Raw genomic sequence first — 21,133 nt, forward strand, 5'->3', positions numbered from 1 at the left:
TTAAGCTGCTAAATTTGGGGACAATTTGTTACACAGCTGTTTGCATCTACCTGTCCTTGGTGATCATAAGGGCAATTGATGGTCAGGGTGATACTCTCCATTAGTGCTTTGTTTTTGCTCCACCTCTTCTTTGACCTCTCTCCAACACCTTACTTTATAGTGTATAATCTTAGGGCAAAGTATGACACATTTTTTTTTCACTGTGATAATTTTCATGTATTTATTTATTTATGTAACAGATTTATTGAGGTATAATTCATGAACTATAAAATTGGCAAGTTTAAAAAATCGTGATAAGGTCTTCATAACATCAAATTTGCCTTTTTCACCATGTTGAAGTATACAATTCAGTGGCATTGAGGGGGTTCATGATGTTGTGCTGCTGTCATTGCTACCCCAATGCAGAACTTTTTCATCATCCCAATAGGAGCCCCATATCCACAGCTGACTTATTTTAAATCATTTAATTTAAAATGATTATTTTTATTTTGTCCCTCAAATCTGGAAGACTCATGTAGTAACAAAGAAAAACAAGCTCACAAATGAACAAAATCTTCTTTAAAGGTAAGCAAATTTGGAAAGAAGTAACATTAATACACTAATAATGACATGAACCTTTTCATCTCCTTGTATAGAATCAGAAAATCTAATGAGACTTTGTTATATCCTGGATAAAATAAAATCTCAAATGATAGATTTTTAAAAGTACTCCTTAAAATTCTTTAAATTCTTTGACTATAGAACATCCTCAGTATACACAGCAAACAAGGAACTAAAACTGGGGATAGCTTTTGAGGGTACAATAGGGAGAACAAACAAGTGTCAAATAGTGGTGACCTCCAATCTTAGAATACTAATGGCTACCTGCAACCCTGGGACTGGAAGGATGCAGGAGTAACATTCAGGCTCAGTTAGTTCATGCTATCTGCCACAGGCTTTGGGGTGACTAGGGACATTTTGGCCAGGTGTTTGCCAACCCAGGTGTTGGGTAAAGAAAATAAATGTCATTAGTTCTAGCACCATATCCTTCCAATAGTCTTACTTCGATATATTATAGAGTAAGATAGTATTACAAGTCTCTCCTCAGGAATAGCAGTGCAACTTGTTATATATCAGGAGTTAAAACCACAATATTGATGATGACCTCCATGCAACTCAAGGAGAAACCTTGGCAGACAGATGCCATGGACCCATGCATCTTCCACCTGGCCCTCTCCTGGGTCCCCCTTGGGCATGACCACAGAGCAACCTGGCCACCTTCTCTGAGCAGGGCTCTGGCTTTAGTATTATAGGAAAAAGGGAAGGCAAGGCTCAGCATTGCTCCAAAACTCAGGAGTGCTCAGAGTGGAGTGGTAAAGTGGCCTTCCCACAGGACACTGAAGTCAAAAGGAATGGCAGGTAAAGAGTCACAGTTGGAGGTGACAGGAAGTCTAGACAGAATGAGCAATGGCTGGGGAAAAATATAGTATTAAAAAAATTTCTTTATTGTAAAAACCAAAACCAAGGTGTTGGTATTTTGCTGTGTTGACCTTAGTGAAGTGGGCCTTATGCTGGTGATAAGATGAGTAATTGAGGGGTGAGCCGACGGGGGTCATTCTCATGGAAGGCCTGAGCAAGATCTCTCACAGACAGACAGAACTCCCGGCCAAAAGAACCATTAACAATTTGTCTGCTCCCTTCATTCGTTATAAGAAATGTGAGTCACTCCAATAAAACTGGTTATTGGCAGAGGGAAATCTACTGTCTGACTTGCTAGGCAACAAGAGCCAGCTGCTCCAGCTTCTAGGATTCAATGAGAACTTCCCATGTCAAGTTCCCAGCTGTCCCGGAGCTTAGCAAGAGCAGATGAACCCAGCCACCCCTGCTTGCAGACACAAGCTCCAGCCCATGGCAGGAGCATTCCAGATTTTATCAGCTTCTTAAATGCACTAGGGTTGATACTGGACTCCGTGGTGTGGTTTAGAGCACTAGAAGGGCCAGGTGAACCTGGAGTGGGAGGACAAGTGGGACAAGAGGCTGCATGATTCAAGAACTGAGGTCCAGGTTGCAAGAGAAATGCATTCCAACCTCCCGACATCCTACATCCAGGGGCCCCATGCGCCAGTGCCCTTGGGATCACAGCGGGGGTCTTCCGCTGGGAAATGTACAGGCACTGAGTGCTTCTGGTAGAAATGAAGGCGGGAAAGGAGATTCTTGACCACGTGGGGATGTTCTTTGGACAGGTCATGTCTTTCTTCCGGGTCCCGATCAATATCAAAGAGCCAGAGGGTCTTGCTTGGTGGGTCCGATGAGGGTATTTCAGAAACGTTGTGTTGAGTTGGTGGTGGGATCCACGCACCACAGCCTGGCAAAGAAACAAAATCATTTACTGGGGAAGCACTGTAGGCAACTGCTAATCTTGGGGAAACTCTGGGGACAAGGCTGTACTGGCTTGTGGGTGTGGATATCTGAAAAAGATGTGGTGCTTGGTGCTATCTCTAGATTCATTTCAGAATCTGATTTGGTGCTTTAGTGAGACATGTCTTGCTGCTTTTTTACCAGGGACATCTAGAAATGTGTGCACATTTGTGAGGGGGAATTTTTAGTTGTCACATGATTGGGGGGTGACGGTGCTCTTGGTGTCTACTGGACATGGGCCAGTGATGCTAGAATGTTCTACACTCCACAGGACAGTTCCAAATGATCTACCTAGCTGCAAATACCAAGAACACCCCCTCCCCATTATAAGCACTGTTTAACTGCATCACAGCCTTAGCCATCTTACTACCATTTACAAAATGTCCCTGTAAAATATGTTAGAGAATACCATCAGGGAAACCGAAACTGCCTCCTTCCCCAGCTACACCATTGGTTGATCTAGCTCTCAGAGATTCTCTGCTAGCTAGATGCAAAGCCACACATACCTGAAATCCATATTTTCCATGAAGCATTTGAATGGAATTTCTTCCTTTCACTCCTGCTATAGTTAATTCTCAATTGCAGGGTGAGGGTGGGGTGGGGAGGGAACAATCTCAACCATTCCTCCTCATTAGCTCCTGATTTAGTAGCCCCAGAGATAAGTTTTGCAAAATGCAGGAGTTACTTCAGTACATTTTCCTTGATGTTGTGGTGGGGAAGCTGACTTGGTCCATGGTAACAATGGAAGCCGTGTAATTGGGAACAGTCTTTAGAGTGGGACAAGAAAACCTTGACTAATTCCTTGTCTTCTTATGGCACATATCAGGAGGACCACAGAAGATCTGAATAATGAGTTAATGTTTCAGGTATCTCAGCAAAGTGAGAGGAGTGGTGGGTCCTAGAGCCTTGAGGAGCCAAGTAGGAGGAGATGGGAAGTGGCTAGAATGAGAGCGATAAAGTCCTCCCTTCCCAGAGAAATGGCCAAGGGAATACAATCCCAAGATTCAGTGAGACTGGAGATACGGTACTACCCAGAGGACATAGCCCTGCCCTGTTCACTGCAGGAAGGGACCTGGGCTAAGCTAAGCATCCTACCTGGGAAGCCTGTGAGCAGTTTCCAATTTCCCAGTCTAATGGCAGCATGGACAGATGTGTTAAAGGCTGAATACTCGGGAAGAGAAGAATCATCCTTTGCCGGAGCCATGCTGCTTCCAGGACCTGAGAAGAAACAGTTTGGAAGAGTTAGATTGCTGTTATTGGAACATGTCATTATAAATCAGCATCTTATATCCTTCTTGCTGAACAGTAGCTTTTATTCACCAGTGGAGTGCAAATGTGTGTACCACCACAGAAATGAATCTTTTATTAAATATAAACAGAAAGCTATAGTTACATTAAATGTCAGTCATAAACCACCACAAATATAAAGGAAATCCCAAAGAGATTAGAATACTAATTCATCCTTAAAATCACTACGTTCTGCCAATGTGCAGCTGGCCATTGCAGAACAGTGTTGTGTTACAGCACAGTGAGTTGCTTTTTTGAATCTTGGTGTTTTTTTTCCTCTTAAATGTACAAATTAAATACATTTTCGGTAGATACTTATATCTATGTAGATAGTGTAATAAATTCTAAAATGCATATGTTAATGCAGTCTATTTCAAGGCAGGAGAATTTAAGCACACCATGAAAATAACATATATATATTTCTTTTAAAACAACACTTACGCAATCTAAAAGTAAGTGAGCAATGTTCAGTTAACTGTTCAGACAGAATAACTATGGGTATAAGAATAAATTTGGTATACAAATTATTGGTTGGTATCACGCAATACATTAATTTATCATTTTGAGGTCTTGTAGTAATTAATTGTCATGCTTCTGAGGAGAAGCAATGACTAATATCTACTCCCTCTTGAGTTTGGAACCAATTAATAGGCAGAGGCAAGACAGATGGGGCTAAAAATAATGCTTTTGTTACTGATAAAGTCAATTGGAGAGAACATAGCCTCAGATCCATGCCAGAGAAACCTTGCTAATAACTGACCCTTGACTTAGAAAGACCTCGTCACCACCATTAATCTTTTCTGAACTCAGGGGCTCTTGACCACAGAGCCACATCCCCAGCCTATTTTGTATTTTATTTAGAGACAAGCTCTCACTGAGTTGCTTAGCGCCACACTTTTACTGAGGTTGGCTTTGAACTTGCAATCCTCTTGCCTCAGCCTCCAAAGCAGCTGTGATTACAGGTGTATGCCATCATGCCTGGCTAGCACCATTGATCTTGCTGGACAACCACTCGACTCCCGGGAGTACAAAGAGCAGAGAAGAAAGCTTATATATATCTAGGAGATGCAGTTAGACTTAGACATACAAAAAGGGTCTAGGTTGAGCATGCTCAGTTCCTTCTTTGGCTAACTCCGTCCTTCACCTGCCCTTGGGGAAAAGGGTATAAGGAGCTGTGGGAGTTCAACTCTAGTTAAAGACCCTGGTGGATCTATGAAGGTAAGGGATGGAGGTTCACTTTATTCCTATGTCAGCATATTTCAAAGCCTCAACTCAGAACCTAGCTGCATAATATTTAGTCTGTTTTCAGTTACCATTCCTCTGTTAACTTTTCAAATATGGTCACAGCAATTGTCTTGGGAGCACTTTGGAAGGTTGCTGAATTACCAGCCCAATAACTAATTGCCACAGTGTGTGGTATGTCTATAAAAGTGCAGTTTCCACATGGTGGTGAAACTAGCCATCTATCTTCCTTTTATAAAACATTTTGAGAAGCTGGGTGCACTGTGTGAGCACCTGTAGTCCTAGCACCTGGGAGGCTGAGGCAGGAAGATCGCCTGAGCCCAGGGGTTCAAGATGAGCCTGGACAACCAAGTGAGACCCCATCACAAATTAAAAAAAAAGACTTTGAGAGTGCCCCAGTTCACCCCAAAGCAGGATTTTATTGCTCCCCAGGGTTTTAATGCAAGTTTGATGCAGGAAGGAAAGCTAGCAGTGGAAGAGGCAGAAGACCCGTTCTTTGTCAGCCTTTGAAATTGACCCTGTGGACACATACAGAGACTGATCCAGTAAACCACTGGTGGTTTCAGAGCTTCATTCTTAAGTCATTGCACAGAAATAAATCTGTAGCACCAAAGAGGAAAATCTTTTTTGACTTCTTTCTTCTCTGTTTGTGAATATTTTGGCTCCAACACAAACAGATGCTTCTGGTGGTGGAAGTGTGTGAGGCTGTCTATCACAGGAAGTGGGTTCTCGGGACACAGACTGTGGTACAACTGGGAGCCCTCATGCCTTATTCCTCACACGTTTGAATGAAAGCCACGTTTTGATATCCAAGAATGTTAAATAAAACAAGCATGCTTTGTGAACATAAACAACAAGAAAAGGGAAACAGCCATCTCAATCATACTTACATTTATATACATTTTTTTCTCTTAACACCAACAGGAACATAAAACACCCAAACAATAAATAAGGCTAAGACTAAACAATGAAAGACACTATTATCTCAGTTTTGTGTTTTTCATCTTGAGAAATGAAACAAAGAGAAAATGATAAAGAATAATATAACCCAGGAGGAACAGATAGCATTTTTGCTATATTTGCTTACTTTATTTAAAAAATTTTAATCTAATTTAATCTGGGAGGGATACTGGGGATCAAAGTGAGGGCCCCTAGGCAAGCGCTCTACCACTGAGTTACATCCCTAGTCCTGCTTTTTAATTTTTTAAATTAAAAAACTGGGCAACAAATATGAAGTTGAGACTCCTTTAACCCCCTCCTCAATCCCAGTCCCTCACCCACACTCCTCCATAGGCTGCTGCTGTCCTGACTCCAGTGTCTGCTCAGTCACTGTAAAATGTGGTAGCAAGACTATGTGCTGAGGAATAGTATACAGTACTGTTTCAGAGTTTAAAAATGTACGTGTTATACATATTCTGCAACGTTCTCATTCACTGTACATACATATATTTCTCTTATGTACATGCGTATATTCCTCTTCAATACTTCACTATATAAACATAGCATATTTTTCTATTACCCTATTGATGAGCATTCAGGTTTTTTTAAAAAAATATTTTTAATTGTAGTTGGATACAATATTGTTATTTTATTTATTTATTTATTTACAGAATGGGCTTCTGAGAATTGAACCCAGAGCCTCACACATGCTAGGCAAGTGCTCTACCACTGAGCCACAACCCCAGCTCTCAGGTTGTTTTAACTATTGTAATTATTTATTATTATTAGCTATCCTGCAGTGAATACTTGTCCACATCCCCTTGTGCACAGGTGCTGAAGTTTCTCTAGGGTCTGTGTCTAGAACTAAAACCGTCCAGTTGCAAGGTACACACATTCCCAACTTTACAATGTATACAAGTCAGCTCTCCTATTGGCAATTTCCCATTTGTCCACATCCTATATCTGATATGTTCAGACTTAAAAACTGTTGTTTATCTAAAAATTTTAGAGGTAAATGTCATCTTTTATTTTTTGTTTAATCAATGAAATTATTTTTTTTCTGTGTCATCCTACAGGTTTCTAGAAAACAATTTTTTTTTATAACACCCATAGAGAAAGTACACAAATAACAGGCATGCAGCTTGATGAACAGGAAACCGTCCCCTGAAAACATCAGCCACTCAAGGCACAGTGCTTTGTTGGGACTTCAAGGCCCTGCCAGCAGCCTTGGTACTCCCTCCTCTTCCCAAGGTAACTGCTGTCCTGATTTTAACTAGGAGAGGCATTCTGCCTGCTTTTGAACTTAACATGACTGGAACTATATAATACGTTACTCTGATTTCTGGCTGCTTTTGGATCCACATAATGTCAGTGAGTTCATCTACATTGCTGGGATCCAGCTATTCCCAGTACCTCATCATTTTTATTGCTATATATTATTCCAATATACGAGAATTCTACTCTCCTCAGTTCTCCACTGACCAAATACCATTTATTGCAAAGACTGTTCTTTTCCCAGTCAACTACAGTGGCATCTTTGTCAAAAACAATATTTCGACACAGAGTGATGAACATGGAATGTCTGTGGAGTCCCACTATCCAGTAGAACTTTCCATGATGATGGAAATGTTCTGAACTCAGGCTGCCTGTATTTCAGGCACTGGCCCCGTGTGGCCATGAGCATATGTAATGTGGCTGCTGCGACCAAGGAACTCAACACTTTTTTTTTTTTTTTTTTTTTTTAGAGAGAGAGAGAGAGAGAGAGAGAGAGAGAGAGAGAGAGAGAAACTTTTTTTTAATATTTATTTTTTTTTTTAGTTTTCGGCAGACACAACATCTTTGTTTGTATGTGGTGCTGAGAATCGAACCCGGGCCGCACGCATGCCAGGCAAGCGCACTACCGCTTGAGCCACATCCCCAGAACGGAACTAAACACTTGATTTGAGTTAATGTTAGTTAATTTTAGTTGTCACATGTGGTGAGTGGTTCCTGCACCGGAGGGCACAATTCTGGAGTCTCCATCCCGAACAGCTGGGCTGTTGTCTGTCCTTGTGCTAATGCCACAGTCTTATTTACTGTTGAATGACAGCAAGTTTTTCCAGCTATTGGCATATGTCCCCCAAGTCTGTTGTTCATCAAGATTTGATTTCATCATTTTGGGCCTTTAATACTTTCAATGTAAATTTTAGGATCAGCTTGTCAAGTTTCACAAACGGCCTGCTGGGATATTGATCAGGATGGTACTGACTCTAGGGATCAATTGTGGGGGTGAGTATTTCAAACATTGAGTTTTACAATTAATGAAACTAGTGAAGCCTGACATTTACGTGGCGTTTAAAAACTTTTCTCTTAATTATGTTTTATGATTTTTTTGTCTGGAGTCACACTTTCGTTAGGTTTATTCATAATAGGTTGATATAATTTGATACTACTATTCTAAATGTTTGCTATTTAAAATTGGCTTTTTAAAATCTTATTTACAGTGACTTTGCTAAATTTATTTCTCAATTATAGATCATAGATTTTTTTGGATTTTCTAATCCCAAATTTTATAGATTCTTTGGATTTTCTATGCATGCTATCACGTCACATGAAAATACTTCCTATAGATTAACTTCCCATCTTTTATTCTTTTTTCTTACCTTATGATACTGGAAAAAAATCTCTAGCACAATTCTGAATGAAAGTAGTGATAGTAGGACTTTATGACTCATTTCTGATTTCGGGGAAAGTTTTTAATATTTCACTAGTAAGTATGATCTCAATATAAAATTTTTGTAGATACATTTTATGAGATTAAAGGTGATCTTTTCTATTTCCATTTAGTAATTTTTTCCCTAAATTATAAATGGGTGTTAAGGTTCAGCATATGCCTTTTCTACATGAGAATGTATTCTTTTATACTTTAATGTAATTAATTATATTGACTGAGTTTTAAATGTCAAACCATCACTGCATTTCTAGAATAAATCCCTTTTAGCCATGATATTTATTCCTTTTATATGTTGCTTTATCCATATTTTGTAAAGAAATTTTGCATCTATGCTCAAGGCAAAAATTGGCCTATGGTTTCCTTTTTTGCAATGTTCCTTGTTTTTGAATCAAGATTATATTGATTCTGCCTGCTCTCACTTATATGTAATAAATAAAAAGTTGATCTCAAAGAAGTAGAGAACAGAATAGTGGTGACCAGAGCCTGGGAAGGGTGTGGAGGGTGGGTAGAGAGAGGATGGTAAATGGGTGTAGAGGTGCAGTTGGATAGAAGGGAAAACTTTTAATGTTCTATAGCACACTAGGATAACTATGGTTGGCAACAACTGGTTGGCTATTTTGAAATAGCTAGTAAACAGGATATTTCTCCCCATAGTACAGGGGATTGAACCGAGGACCTCACACATGCTAGACAAGCACTCTACCGCCGAGCTACTCCCCAGCCCTAGAGAGATTCTGAATGTTCCCAGCACAAAGAAAATATATGTTTGATGTGATTGATGTCACACTGTGTACAAGTACTGTTTTGATTAAAAACATTTTTTAAAAATTACATGGGTCTTACAATGGTACAGAATAGAAGACACAGAGACAAGCCCACATAAATACAGTTATCTCCTACTAGACAAAGGTGCCAAAAACATACATCAGAGAAAAGATAGCCTCTTCAACAAATGGTACTGGGAAACTGGAAATCCATATGCAGCAAGATGAAACTAAACCCCTATCTCTCACCTTGCACAAAACTCAACTCAAAGTGGATCAAGGACCTAGGAATTTGACCAGAGACTTTGTGCCTAATAGAAGAAAACATAGACCCAAATCTTCATCATGTTGGATTGGTCCCGACTTCCTTAATAAAACTCCTAAAGTGCAAGAAATAAAATCAAGAATAAATAAATGGGATGGATTCAAACTAAAAAGCTTCTTCTCAGCAAAGAAACAATCAATAACTTAAAGAAAGAGCCTACATTTTGGGAGCAAATTTTTGCTACACACAAGTCAGAGCACTAATCTCCAGGATATATAAAGAACTCAAAAAGCTTAACACCAAAAACAAACAAACAAACAAACACCAACCCAATTTAATAAATGGGCTAAGGAGCTGAACAGACACTTCTCAGAAGAAGAAATACAAGTGATTAACAAATACATGAAAAAATGTTCAACATCTCTAGTAATTAGAGAAATGCAAATCAAAACTAAGATCTAAGATTTCATCTCTCTCCAGTCAGAATGACAGTTTTACAGGCAACAGTAAGTGTTGGCGAGGATGTGGGGGAAAAGGCACACTCATACATTGCTGGTGGGACTGTAAATTGATACAACCAATCTAGAAAGCAGTATGGAGATTCCTTACAAAATTTGGAATAGAACCACCATTTGACCCAGTTATCCCACTCTGCAGTTTATACTATAAAGACTTAAAAACAGCATACTATAGTAATGCAGCCACATCAATGTTTATAGCAGCACAATTCACAACTACTAAACTGTGAAAGCAACTCAGATGCCCTTCAATAGATGAATGGATAAAGAAATTGTGGTAAGTATACACAATGGAATATTACTCAGCATTAAAAGATAATAAAATTATGGCATTTGCAGATAAATTGATGGAGTTGAAGAGTATCTTTATTATTTCTATTTTCTTTGGGCTTGATTTGCTCTTTTCTGTAATTCTTGAATAATTGATTTTTAGCACTTTTTAATTTCAATTCATACATTCAATACTATCAATTATTTTCTAATTTTTTATCATGCAATTTTAAATATGTATTTTCATTAGTGCAGTTCAAAACACTTTCTAACTTCCATTGTGATTTCTTTTTTGACTCTGATTATTTGAAATAGTTATTTGAAAACATGAATATTTGAGAATTTTCCAGTTATTATTACTAATTTCTGATTTGATTTTACTACCATCACAGGACATATCTATTCTTTTTTTAATAAACATTTAATTTTAGAATCATTTTAGATTTGCAGTATTTGATTTAAATTCATTACAGTGTGTTGACACTTGCTTAATGGTCTACTACATGGTCAATCTTTGATGTTCCAGTCTCATTTAAAACACAAACACACAGACACACAAAGTTGTTGAGTGCAGTGATCTACAAATCACTTAAGTTAAGTGTGTTCACTTTGGTGTTCAAACCTTTTATAGCTTTATGGGCATTTTTGTTTGCTCTATCAGTCACGGAGAGAGTTTTGTTAAAAGTCACCACAATTGAGAATTTATTTATTCTGTTAGTTCTGTCTGTTTTTGCTTCACACATTTTGAGACTATATTGTTACATTCTTACAAATTTAGAAGTGTGACTTCTGGTTGACTGCTGTTTTCATTATTTGGGGATAAAAGCCCTTTTAATAATGTTTTCACTCTTTATATCTCTTTATATAGCTACCCCAGTTTCAGCTGTCATTTTTGTTGTTAGTACTTTTTTATCCATCCATTGATACGGTGTGAGATTCTTACGCAATACAAAGAAGTCTAAGATAGGGTGAGGCAGACAGCATAAGGGTCCCCCAAGATGTCCACACCCTAATTTTCTAGAACCGTGAATGTGTTACCTTACATGACAAAAGGGACATGATTAAGGGCAAGGACTCTGAGATGTGGATTATTCTAGATTATCTGGTGAGCCCAACCTAATCTTATTGAGTCCACAGAAGCAAGGAATATTGCTTCTGTGATGATAAGAGTGAGGTTTAGCTGCAGGAGAAGAGTCAGAGAGATGGAACACTATTCTCTTTGACAGTGGAAGAAGGAGGCCATGAGCTAAGTAATATGGGACCATTGTTAGAAGCTGAGAAAAAGCAAGTCAACTGATTCTGTACTAAATGCCCAGAAGGGGATGCTGTCCTGCCAACACCTTGATGTCAGCCCCGGGAGGCCTGTGTCAGACATGTGGCCCATGGAACTATCGGATGACACTGGTGTCAATTTGAGCTATTAAGTTTGTGGTGATTTGTTATAACAGCAACAGAAAATGAATACACATGAGCTTTATACAATTTAAAAATTAAACAGGAAGCTAAGTATTACAGATGAAGGGATAAGGTATTACATATGAGGCAGAATGTGACCGAGGCCTAATGGTAAATATCTTAAAAGATCACGGTAGGAAAAAGTTGATAATGGCTGAAGCACAGAGGAAAAACTGATGAAACGGGACTTTAGAAGATTTTAAAAAGTGCACCTGTGTGCCATCTGCCAACACACACCACTTTTAGTGTAATAAAATTGACGGTGTGTTCTAAGCCTGATTCACTTGTGCAACCCAAAGCCTTAGCCCAATGCCTTGGCACATGGGTGGTGAATCCACAGAAAAGCTTAATGAAGCAAGAAATGACTATAAAAATTGGATGCACAGATGGGAATTTTAGACTGAAGAATGGAAGACACAGTTCCAACAATTTAGTGTCTTTGAAGGACAAGTAATGTAGCTGTTGCAGGAGGCAAAGGTAAATAGTTGGATAGATGGGTGAAACAAACTCAAGAAAGTGCTAAATACTGGGCTGTAGGAATTACCACTTTTTCTTCTAATCAACAGGGGAACAAAAGAGGGATTTAATTTCTTTAAAGATTGGATTATTTTCTCTAAGAGCTTTATTGAGATCTAGTTCACATAGGATACAATTCATCCATTTAGAGTGTAAAATCTAACCGTCATTTGTATATCCACAAATACCATTTTTCTTTTTTGATGCTATTGCAAATGTGACCCTTTTCATAATTTCATGTTTGCTTTGTTTATTGCTGCTCTATAGAAATACAAATGTGCTCTAGATTTGTAAGAAGAATTGTAATGCATTCCAATATTGTCGTGCATTTAAAAAATAATAAAATCAGTAAAAAAAGAAATATAAATAATTATTGTATATTGCTCTTGTATTATGCAACCTTGCCAAACTTGTTTGTTAGTTTTAAAAGCTTCTCAGTTGATTCATTAGGTTTTTCTTTTTTCTTCTCCAGTGCTGGGGATTGTATCCAAGGCATTGAACATTCTAGGCAAGCATTCAAACCTGAACCCTAGGTTTTTTAATATACAAGATCCTAATAGTTTTATGTCCCTGCTAACCGAGTGTCCTTTTTCCTTTTCCTTGCCTAAACTTCCTGGTTAGACTCTCCAGTATAATGCTGATACAAATGGCAAGAGCAGATATCCTTGTCTCATTCCTGATCTCAGGAGGGAAGCATTCAGTCTTTCACAGATAAATGTGATATTATCATAGGGTTTTTTTGTAGATGGGATTCATCAAGTTGAATAGGATTCCTTCTATTTCTAGTTTGAGTGCTTTTATCATGAAGTGGTGTTGAATTCTGTCTAAAGGCTTTTCTGCAACTATTGAGATTATTTTGTGTTTTTGTCCTTTATTCTATTGATACGGTATATTATATTAACTGATTTTCAGATCTTTTTTTAAAAAATTTATTTATTTATTATAATTTGTCATATAGGATTTTCAGATATTAAACCAATTTTACATTCCTTAGGTAAATCTTATTTGGTCCTGACATATTAAACTGATAAGAACAGATACTATACTTGATCTTAGCCAAAAGGCCAAGAAGCAATTGGTCCTAACATATAATCCTTTTTATATATTTCTGGATTCCATATGTCAGTATTTTGTTGAGAATTTTGTATCTCTATGTATAAGAAATATTGAATTATTAAATCGGTGTTTTCATTAATAAATTGGTAGTGTATGGAATAGACAGTTGGGATGATAGAGAGGAGGGGTTGCTTTCTTAGCAGGTGAACAAACTTAAAACTTCTGTGACGGAGTTGGACTAGATCTAAATTTAAGAAATATTTGTTGGTTAACAACTATGTGGTAATAAACCATCTTGTTCTGAAATTCTATGACAAGAAGTGATGAGCAAAGAGATCTAAGAGAAGTTTCGAAAGTGCAATCCAAGGTATTTCATGATAAAAAGGTTATGCAAGATAATTAAAATTCTAAGATTAGAATATTGTTGATGTTGGTAGAATAGAGATGCTGGTGCAGGAAATAGTGCGGAGAATATGAGTCCAGCATTAGGCATCCTGACTTGAGGAGTTGGATAAACTCAAGGTAGAAATATCCAGCACTGGACCCTGTCTCAGAGACTGAAGGCACACACTGGTTTGAATACCACCTACCATGCAGTAACCACCAAACCCTGGGAATGGATTAGTTGACTGAAGCAAAGCAGAAAGCCAGAAACAGAGCACTGAGGGGCCAAGAGAAGCTGTCAGCAAGTGAGGTAGAGAAGAAGAAAATAATATGAGGAAGAAAACTGGTTAAACAGGACATCACAGAAGCCAAGAGAGCAGAGGGTTTCAGACCACAAATTAGAAGTACCAAACACTCCATCCATTAGCAGGATGGATAAGAAAGGGCCATTGGGTTTGTTAACCTCTGGGCAGAAACTATGGAGTTTCTAACTATGGAAAAACTAAGAGAGAAGCATAAACAAATATATCTTTCTCTTTTTCTTCTGAGCTGAAAGCCACCTCTGAGATAATAAAACTTTCTGATCAGACAGAAATACTCAGTCATAAGATGAATTAGCCATATGTATTGATTTGGGACATGAAAAAAGGATATTAGCAGAAAATTTTAGGGTACATGAAGGATATCCCTATCTTACATACTGTGTAGTAAATTTACAGTGCTCCTAATCTGAGTAAAATCTGAAGGAGCTCAAGTCTCTAGAATGAGGTGGAAAACACAGCTCTCCACATCTGGAAAGAGTTCCAGACCTCAAGAGCTATCTTGAGAGGGGATGGTGAGTTGGTCAGTAGGGGTCCAGGTTCTCATCTCTATTGCTACAGAACAATTCAATCTGTAAGCAACAATCTGTGGTGTCCACTAAATATAGTGTATTTTTCTAATTTTTGTTTGAAGGAAGTGTCTGAGGTAACATGTAGTTTGAAAGACACAGATTAGTCATAGGCAATGGATTCACCAAATGGGGAATGCCTAAGGATACTCTTGATTTTCATGAAAGGCAACCCTGCTCTCTAGGTTGCATAAGGCATCTTCCTGACTCTTTGGAAATCATTGTCTAGAATAGTTTATGATTGTACTTTTATAAAACACATTATTTTTTCTAATTACAGATCCTATTATACACATGTTGAAAAATACAGAAAAGTATGAATGGGAAAATTAAAAAAAAATTGTAAGCTTATTAGTTGCTATTAACATTTTGGTGTATAACCAAACATTGGAGCTTTTAATTACATAATGCTTTAAAAATTTTTTTTGCTGCAAATAAGAAGAGGAAGTGCAGAGAAGATAGGAAGCTTTCATGCCCAAAGAAAATAGCACGTGTGTATGGTTTGGCAAGAAATTAAGAGAGAAACTTAAATCCACCCTAATATGAAAGCAAGCAAGAACCAGTTTGGCTTCTGAAGAGGATATTGATGTCCCTAAGCAATATCCAGGAAGGGCAGTTCTTGACGATGCATGTAGGTCAGAACGGAATGATACAGGATGAAGCCTACAAGGTCATCAAGAAGACAAGTACCATGTCCTGGATCTAAGGAGATAAGGGCAGGCTGCAGCTGACAAAATGGTGAAAGGGGGGAGTTCAAAAGGACTGGAATCATCCTATAAAACTTTCAGGAGCAGAAACAATATGGAGAAGTGATAATAAAAATAATAGTAATAACAGCTAACATTTGTCGAATGTAATAATGGACTAGGCATTGTTTTAAGCACTTTGCATCTAATTTTTTTTAAAAATATTTTTTAGTTGTAGATGGATATCATACATTTATTTTATTCATTTATTTTTATGTGGTGCTGAGGGTCAAACCCAGTGCCTCACATGTGCTAGGCAAGCGCTCTACCATTGAGCCACAACCTCAGCCCCTAGCTTGCATCTAATTTAATCCCTTTATAATCCACCCATCCCTCATCCTATAAATGAGGGAAACGAAGGCACAGAGAGAGACTAAGGTACATGATACCGTTTGGGCTCAATATACGGAATGTTTCTAACACAGCTTCCTCAGCTCTGAAGGCCAAGTTTCCATGGGGAGGGGGATCTTCTGGCTTTAGGGGTAGAAGCAAGGGCTTGGGCTGGGAGGTGGGAAATCTCCAGCATCGGTGCAGGGGTAAACAGGATGGTCTAGGTCACCTTCTCTCTGAAACGCTGCTCAAGTGAAATGAGCTGGGCATGGGCAGAGAATGGGACTTAGGAGGATTTGCTGTTCTGACCCTGGAGGAAAGCAGTGCTAGGACAGTCATGAAGGTGCAGGTAAGGACTGTGTGATGCAAGTGAGGTCCCACCACCCCTTCTCCCAGAAGGCCACGGTGCACAGCAGTACAAAGCAGGCTGCTTGGGTTCAAATCTCAGCTCCTTCCCTCAATGGCTGTGTGACTTTGAGGCCAGCTGAACCTCCTAAACCTCAGTTTCCTCATTTGTAAAATGAGGATAATAGTATGTAATTCACAATATAATATGGACTAAACGTGATGATGCATTGAAGATGTTCGGTACTAAGTCCGGAATATAGAGAGTGTGATAAATGTTACTGTTATGGTTTAGATGTGAGGTGTTCCCCAAAAGCGCATGTGAGACGATGCAAGAAGGTTTAGAGGTGAAAAGGATTGGGTCATGACAGCCTTAACCCGACCAGTGTGTTAATCCCCTGATAAAGATTAGCTGAGTGATGTTGTAGGCAGGTAGGGTGTACCTGGAGGAGGTGGGTCATTGGGGGTGTGCCTTTGGGGTATATATTTTATCCCTGGTGAGTGGAGTCATCTCTCTCTGCTTCCTGGTGTGATTTCTTGAGCTATTTCCCTCCACCACATTCTTCCACCATGATGTTCTCTTCATCTTCAGCCCTAAGGAATGGAGTTGGCCATCTATAGACTGAGACCTCTGAAATTGTGAGCCCTAAAATAAACTTTCCCTCTTCTAATTGTTCTTATCAGGTCTTTTGATCACAGCTGCCAAAAAAAAAAAAAAAAAGGAACCTGACTAAAACAGTTAATGTTACCAGTTTTGCCCTCTTGGGCAACTTTATGAACTTCCCATGCCTCAATTCACTTTCTATAAATTAGTTTCACAATAGTCGGGGGGATAAGGCACACATATGCTTAGCATAGCGTCTGCTGTATTGTAAAACTACAGTCAACATGATCAACATTAAAGATAGTAATGTTTAATTAGTAATGGCCAATACTTATAAGCACTTAACTATGTGCTCATAAACATAAAATACGATTACTTAATCCCTGCAATATCTATATGGCATAGGTAATAATGTCTTGCAATAATGATCATCTCTTCAGTACAATAGTATTTTTTTCTTTTAATTCTATTTCCTGGGTAAATTAGGCAGAAGTCGGAGGCGGTGAGTGCGGCCGCGCAGCCTGGGCCTGGGGCCTAGCCGGCCGGGCTTGGGGCGCGCGGGAGGGAGAGGGCCGGTCCTGACAGAGCGCCCTGGAGCGCGAGGGCCTGAGCGGCGTCGCCCGCCGCCTGCGGCCCTCTCTGCCCGCGCTCGGCCGCAGCCACCTCATCTGTGCCTGGGCCGGCTGGGGCCCGGGGAAACGTTTTTTTTAGGTGACGGTCTTCCTCTCCTTACAATTGTTGGCCGAGAAAGAACTGGAAACAAGATGTAACTTGGTGGTGGCAGTGCTTAGCCATGAAGATGTACCCACATACAGTTAGAGTTATTCAATGTCCAGGAATCAGAAGACATGTATTTGCATCTCTGGTTTTGCCATTTCTTAGTTGACTTGACTTTCACTGAGTATGTTTCTTCATCAGTAAAATTGAGGTATTTTTTTTACCACCTGTGGAAACTTTGTAATTCATTTTTCCTCACTGAAATATTAAGAATTATACCAAATTGAAAAGATATGAATGAGTATCCTAAAAAAAGAAAAAGGAAGACTTTACACCCTTCTCGTTATTCAGATTCCTCTGGAATAAGCAGAATTGCAGATGGATTCAATGGGATTTTTTCTGATCATTGTTACAGTGTCTGCTCTATGAGACAGCCAGACTTAAAATATTTTGACAACAAAGATGATGATTCTGATACCGAGACATCAAATGACTTGCCAAAATTTGCAGATGGAATCAAGGCCAGAAACAGAAATCAGAACTATCTGGTTCCCAGTCCTGTGCTTAGAATTATAGACCACACTGCCTTTTCTGCAGAAAAATCTGCTGATGTAGAAATTTGTGATGAAGAGTGTGATTCACCCGAATCAATCAACCAGCAAACTCAAGAGGAGAGTCCTATAGAAGTTCACACCGCTGAAGATGTCCCCATTGCTGTAGAAGTGCATGCCATTTCTGAGGATTATGACATAGAGACAGAAAACAATTCCTCTGAGAGCCTCCAAGACCAAACTGATGAAGAACCACCAGCTAAGCTTTGTAAAATTCTTGACAAGAGCCAAGCTTTGAATGTGACTGCTCAGCAGAAATGGCCTTTACTGAGAGCTAATAGCAGTGGCCTCTATAAATGTGAACTTTGTGAATTCAATAGTAAATATTTTTCTGATTTAAAACAGCATATGATCCTGAAGCATAAACGTACCGATTCAAATGTGTGTCGAGTATGTAAGGAAAGCTTCTCTACCAATATGCTTCTGATTGAACATGCCAAACTACACGAAGAAGATCCCTACATTTGTAAATACTGCGATTACAGGACAGTAATTTTTGAGAACCTCAGCCAGCACATTGCAGACACCCACTTTAGTGATCACCTGTATTGGTGTGAGCAGTGTGACGTGCAGTTCTCCTCAAGCAGCGAACTCTACCTGCATTTCCAGGAGCACAGCTGTGATGAACAGTACTTGTGTCAGTTCTGTGAACATGAAACAAATGATCCAGAAGACTTGCATAGCCATGTCGTAAATGAGCATGCGTGTAAATTAATAGAACTAAGCGATAAGTATAACAATGGAGAACACGGACAATACAGCCTCTTAAGCAAAATTACCTTTGACAAATGTAAGAACTTCTTTGTGTGTCAAGTATGTGGTTTTCGGAGTAGACTTCATACAAATGTTAACAGGCATGTTGCTATTGAACATACTAAAATATTTCCTCATGTTTGTGATGACTGTGGGAAAGGCTTTTCAAGTATGCTAGAATATTGCAAGCATTTAAATTCACATCTATCTGAAGGGATTTATTTATGTCAATATTGCGAATATTCAACAGGACAGATTGAAGATCTTAAAATTCATCTAGATTTCAAGCATTCGGCTGACTTGCCTCATAAATGTAGTGACTGCTTGATGAGGTTTGGAAATGAAAGGGAATTAATAAGTCACCTTCCAGTCCATGAAACAACTTGATTATTCTCTTTATTTTGATTTACATAATGTTTTTGTGAAATAATAAATTCAACCTTTTTTTTTTTTTGAGATGTTAAAATGGGTAATTTTAAAAACATGAGATTTGCCTTTTAACAAGTAACATTTTCCAGTATGTAATTATACCTTAATTGTGGTATTCAATTGCATGGTAGTATATAGTTTTAATCATTCTTGGTGACTGTAATTTGGTGTCTTGCATGTGGTTCAATTTTATGAATTGAGAAGAAACATGTACTGAAAAAACTAAAAAAAAAAAAAAAAAAATTAGGCAGAAGTCACTATTTTTTAAAATTTCTTCTAATTAGTTATACATGACAATGGAATGCACTTTGGCATATCATATGTATATGAAGTATATATATATCTTGTATTCTCATTCTCTGAGAATACAAGATGTAGAATCACACCAGTTGTATAGTCATAGATGTACATAGGGTAATAATGTCTGATTCATTCTACTTTCATTCCTACCCCCATACCCCCTCCCCTCCCTTCACTCCCCTCTGCCTAATCCAAAGTAACTCTATTTTTCCCTAGCCCCCCTCATCCTTATTGTGAATTAGCATCTGCATATCAGAGAAAACATTTGGCCTTTGGTTTTGGGGGATTGGCTTATTTTGCTTAGCATAATATTCTCCAGCTCCATCCATTTACCAGCAAATGCCATAATTTCATTCTTCTTTAAGGCTGAGTAATATTCCACTGTGTATATATACCACATTTTCTTTATCCATTCATATGTTGAAGTACACTTAGGTTGGTTCCATAGTTTAGCTACTGTGAGTTGAGCTGCTATTAACATTGATGTGACTATGATCCTGCAGTATGCTGATTTTAAGTCCTTTGGGTATAAACTGAGGAGTACGATAGCTGGGTCAAATGGTGGTTCCATTCCAAGTTTTATGAGGAATCTCCATACTGTTTTCCATATTAATTGCACAAATTTGCAGTCCTACCAGCAATGTATGAGTGTACACTTTCCCCCACATCCTCACCAAAACATATTGTTTCTTGTATTCTTGATAATTACCATTCTGATTGGAGTGAGAAGAAATCTTAGAGTAGTTTTGATTTGCATTTCTCTAATTGCTAGAGATGTTGAAATTTTTTTCATATATTTGTTGATCAATTGTATTTCTTCTTCTGTGAAGTGTTTGTTCAGTTCTTTAGCCCATTTATTGACTGGGTTATTTGGCTTTTTTTTTGGTGTTAAGTTTTTTTAGTTGTTTATATATCCTAGAGATTATAAACAACTGGGGTGTGTGTGGTAAAGATTTTCTCCCATTCTGTAGGCTCTCTCTTCATGTTATTGATTGTGTCCTTTGCTGACAAGAAGCTTTTTAGTTTGAATCCTTCCCATTTATTGATTCTTGATTTTAATTCTTGCACTTTAGGAGTCTTGTAAGGAAGTCAGATCTTAAGCTGACATGGTGAAGATTTGGGCCTACTTTTTCTTCTATTAGGTGCAGGATCTCTGTTCTAGTGCCTAAATCTTTGATCCACTTTGAATTGAGTTTCATGCATGGTAAGAGATAGGGATTTAATTTCATTTTAATTAATTTCATTTTTTATAGATTGATTTCCAATTTTCCCAGCATAATTTGTTGAATAGCTCTTTTCTCCAGTGAATATTTTTGGTGCCTTTGTCTAGTATGAGATAACTGTGGGTTAGTCTCTGTGTCTTCTATTCTGTACCATTGGTCTACATGTCTGTTTTGGTGCCATATCATTGTGTTTTTGTTACTATGGCTCTGTAGTATAGTTTAAGGTCTGGTATTGTGATGCCTCCTGCTTCCCTCTTCTTGCTAACCACTGCTTTGGCTCTTCTGGATCTCTATTTTTCCAAGCGAATTTCATGATTGCTTTTTCTATTTCTTTGAGGAATGATGTTGGCATTTTAATTGGAATTGCATTAAATCTGTTA

General features: G+C 38.4%; 2 protein-coding genes, 1 long non-coding RNA gene and 1 pseudogene across 3 annotated transcripts in view; 2 read left to right on the top strand and 2 right to left on the bottom strand.

The window, feature by feature from the left end:
- Positions 1 to 206: 206 nt before the first annotated feature.
- The window catches only part of Arsb (arylsulfatase B), a 183,912-nt gene continuing 162,985 nt past the window's right edge, over positions 207 to 21,133 (bottom strand). The window contains exons 7-8 of the mRNA XM_046427610.2: positions 3,493 to 3,615; positions 207 to 2,344 (exon numbers count right to left, since the gene is read on the bottom strand). Coding sequence (XP_046283566.1) covers positions 2,079 to 2,344; positions 3,493 to 3,615 — 389 coding nt within the window. The 3' untranslated portion in view covers positions 207 to 2,078. The remainder of the gene's footprint in view (positions 2,345 to 3,492; positions 3,616 to 21,133) is intronic.
- LOC131423632 (uncharacterized) lies at positions 6,973 to 9,953 on the top strand. Its single transcript, XR_009225439.1, has 3 exons — positions 6,973 to 7,116; positions 8,055 to 8,133; positions 9,233 to 9,953. It is a non-coding gene; the product is annotated as an uncharacterized LOC131423632 (long non-coding RNA).
- On the bottom strand, positions 13,321 to 13,442 carry LOC124082881 (U2 spliceosomal RNA; annotated as a pseudogene).
- Positions 17,279 to 19,252, top strand: LOC124081427 (zinc finger protein 639). Its single transcript, XM_046427616.2, has one exon. The coding sequence runs from the start codon at positions 17,731 to 17,733 to the stop codon at positions 19,186 to 19,188; it is 1,458 nt and encodes a 485-aa protein (XP_046283572.1). The 5' UTR covers positions 17,279 to 17,730; the 3' UTR covers positions 19,189 to 19,252.

The sequence above is a fragment of the Marmota monax genome, unplaced genomic scaffold (genome assembly GCF_021218885.2).
Source record: "Marmota monax isolate L192 unplaced genomic scaffold, Marmota_monax_Labrador192_F-V1.1 WCK01_AAM20220418_F8-fsc00018, whole genome shotgun sequence".
In the NCBI taxonomy this organism is placed as follows: Eukaryota; Metazoa; Chordata; class Mammalia; order Rodentia; family Sciuridae; genus Marmota; species Marmota monax.

Excerpts from the sequence above, each read along its gene's own strand:
- LOC124081427 (XM_046427616.2), top strand. The coding sequence starts at position 17,731 with ATGAATGAGTATCCTAAAAAAAGAAAAAGGAAGACTTTACACCCTTCT.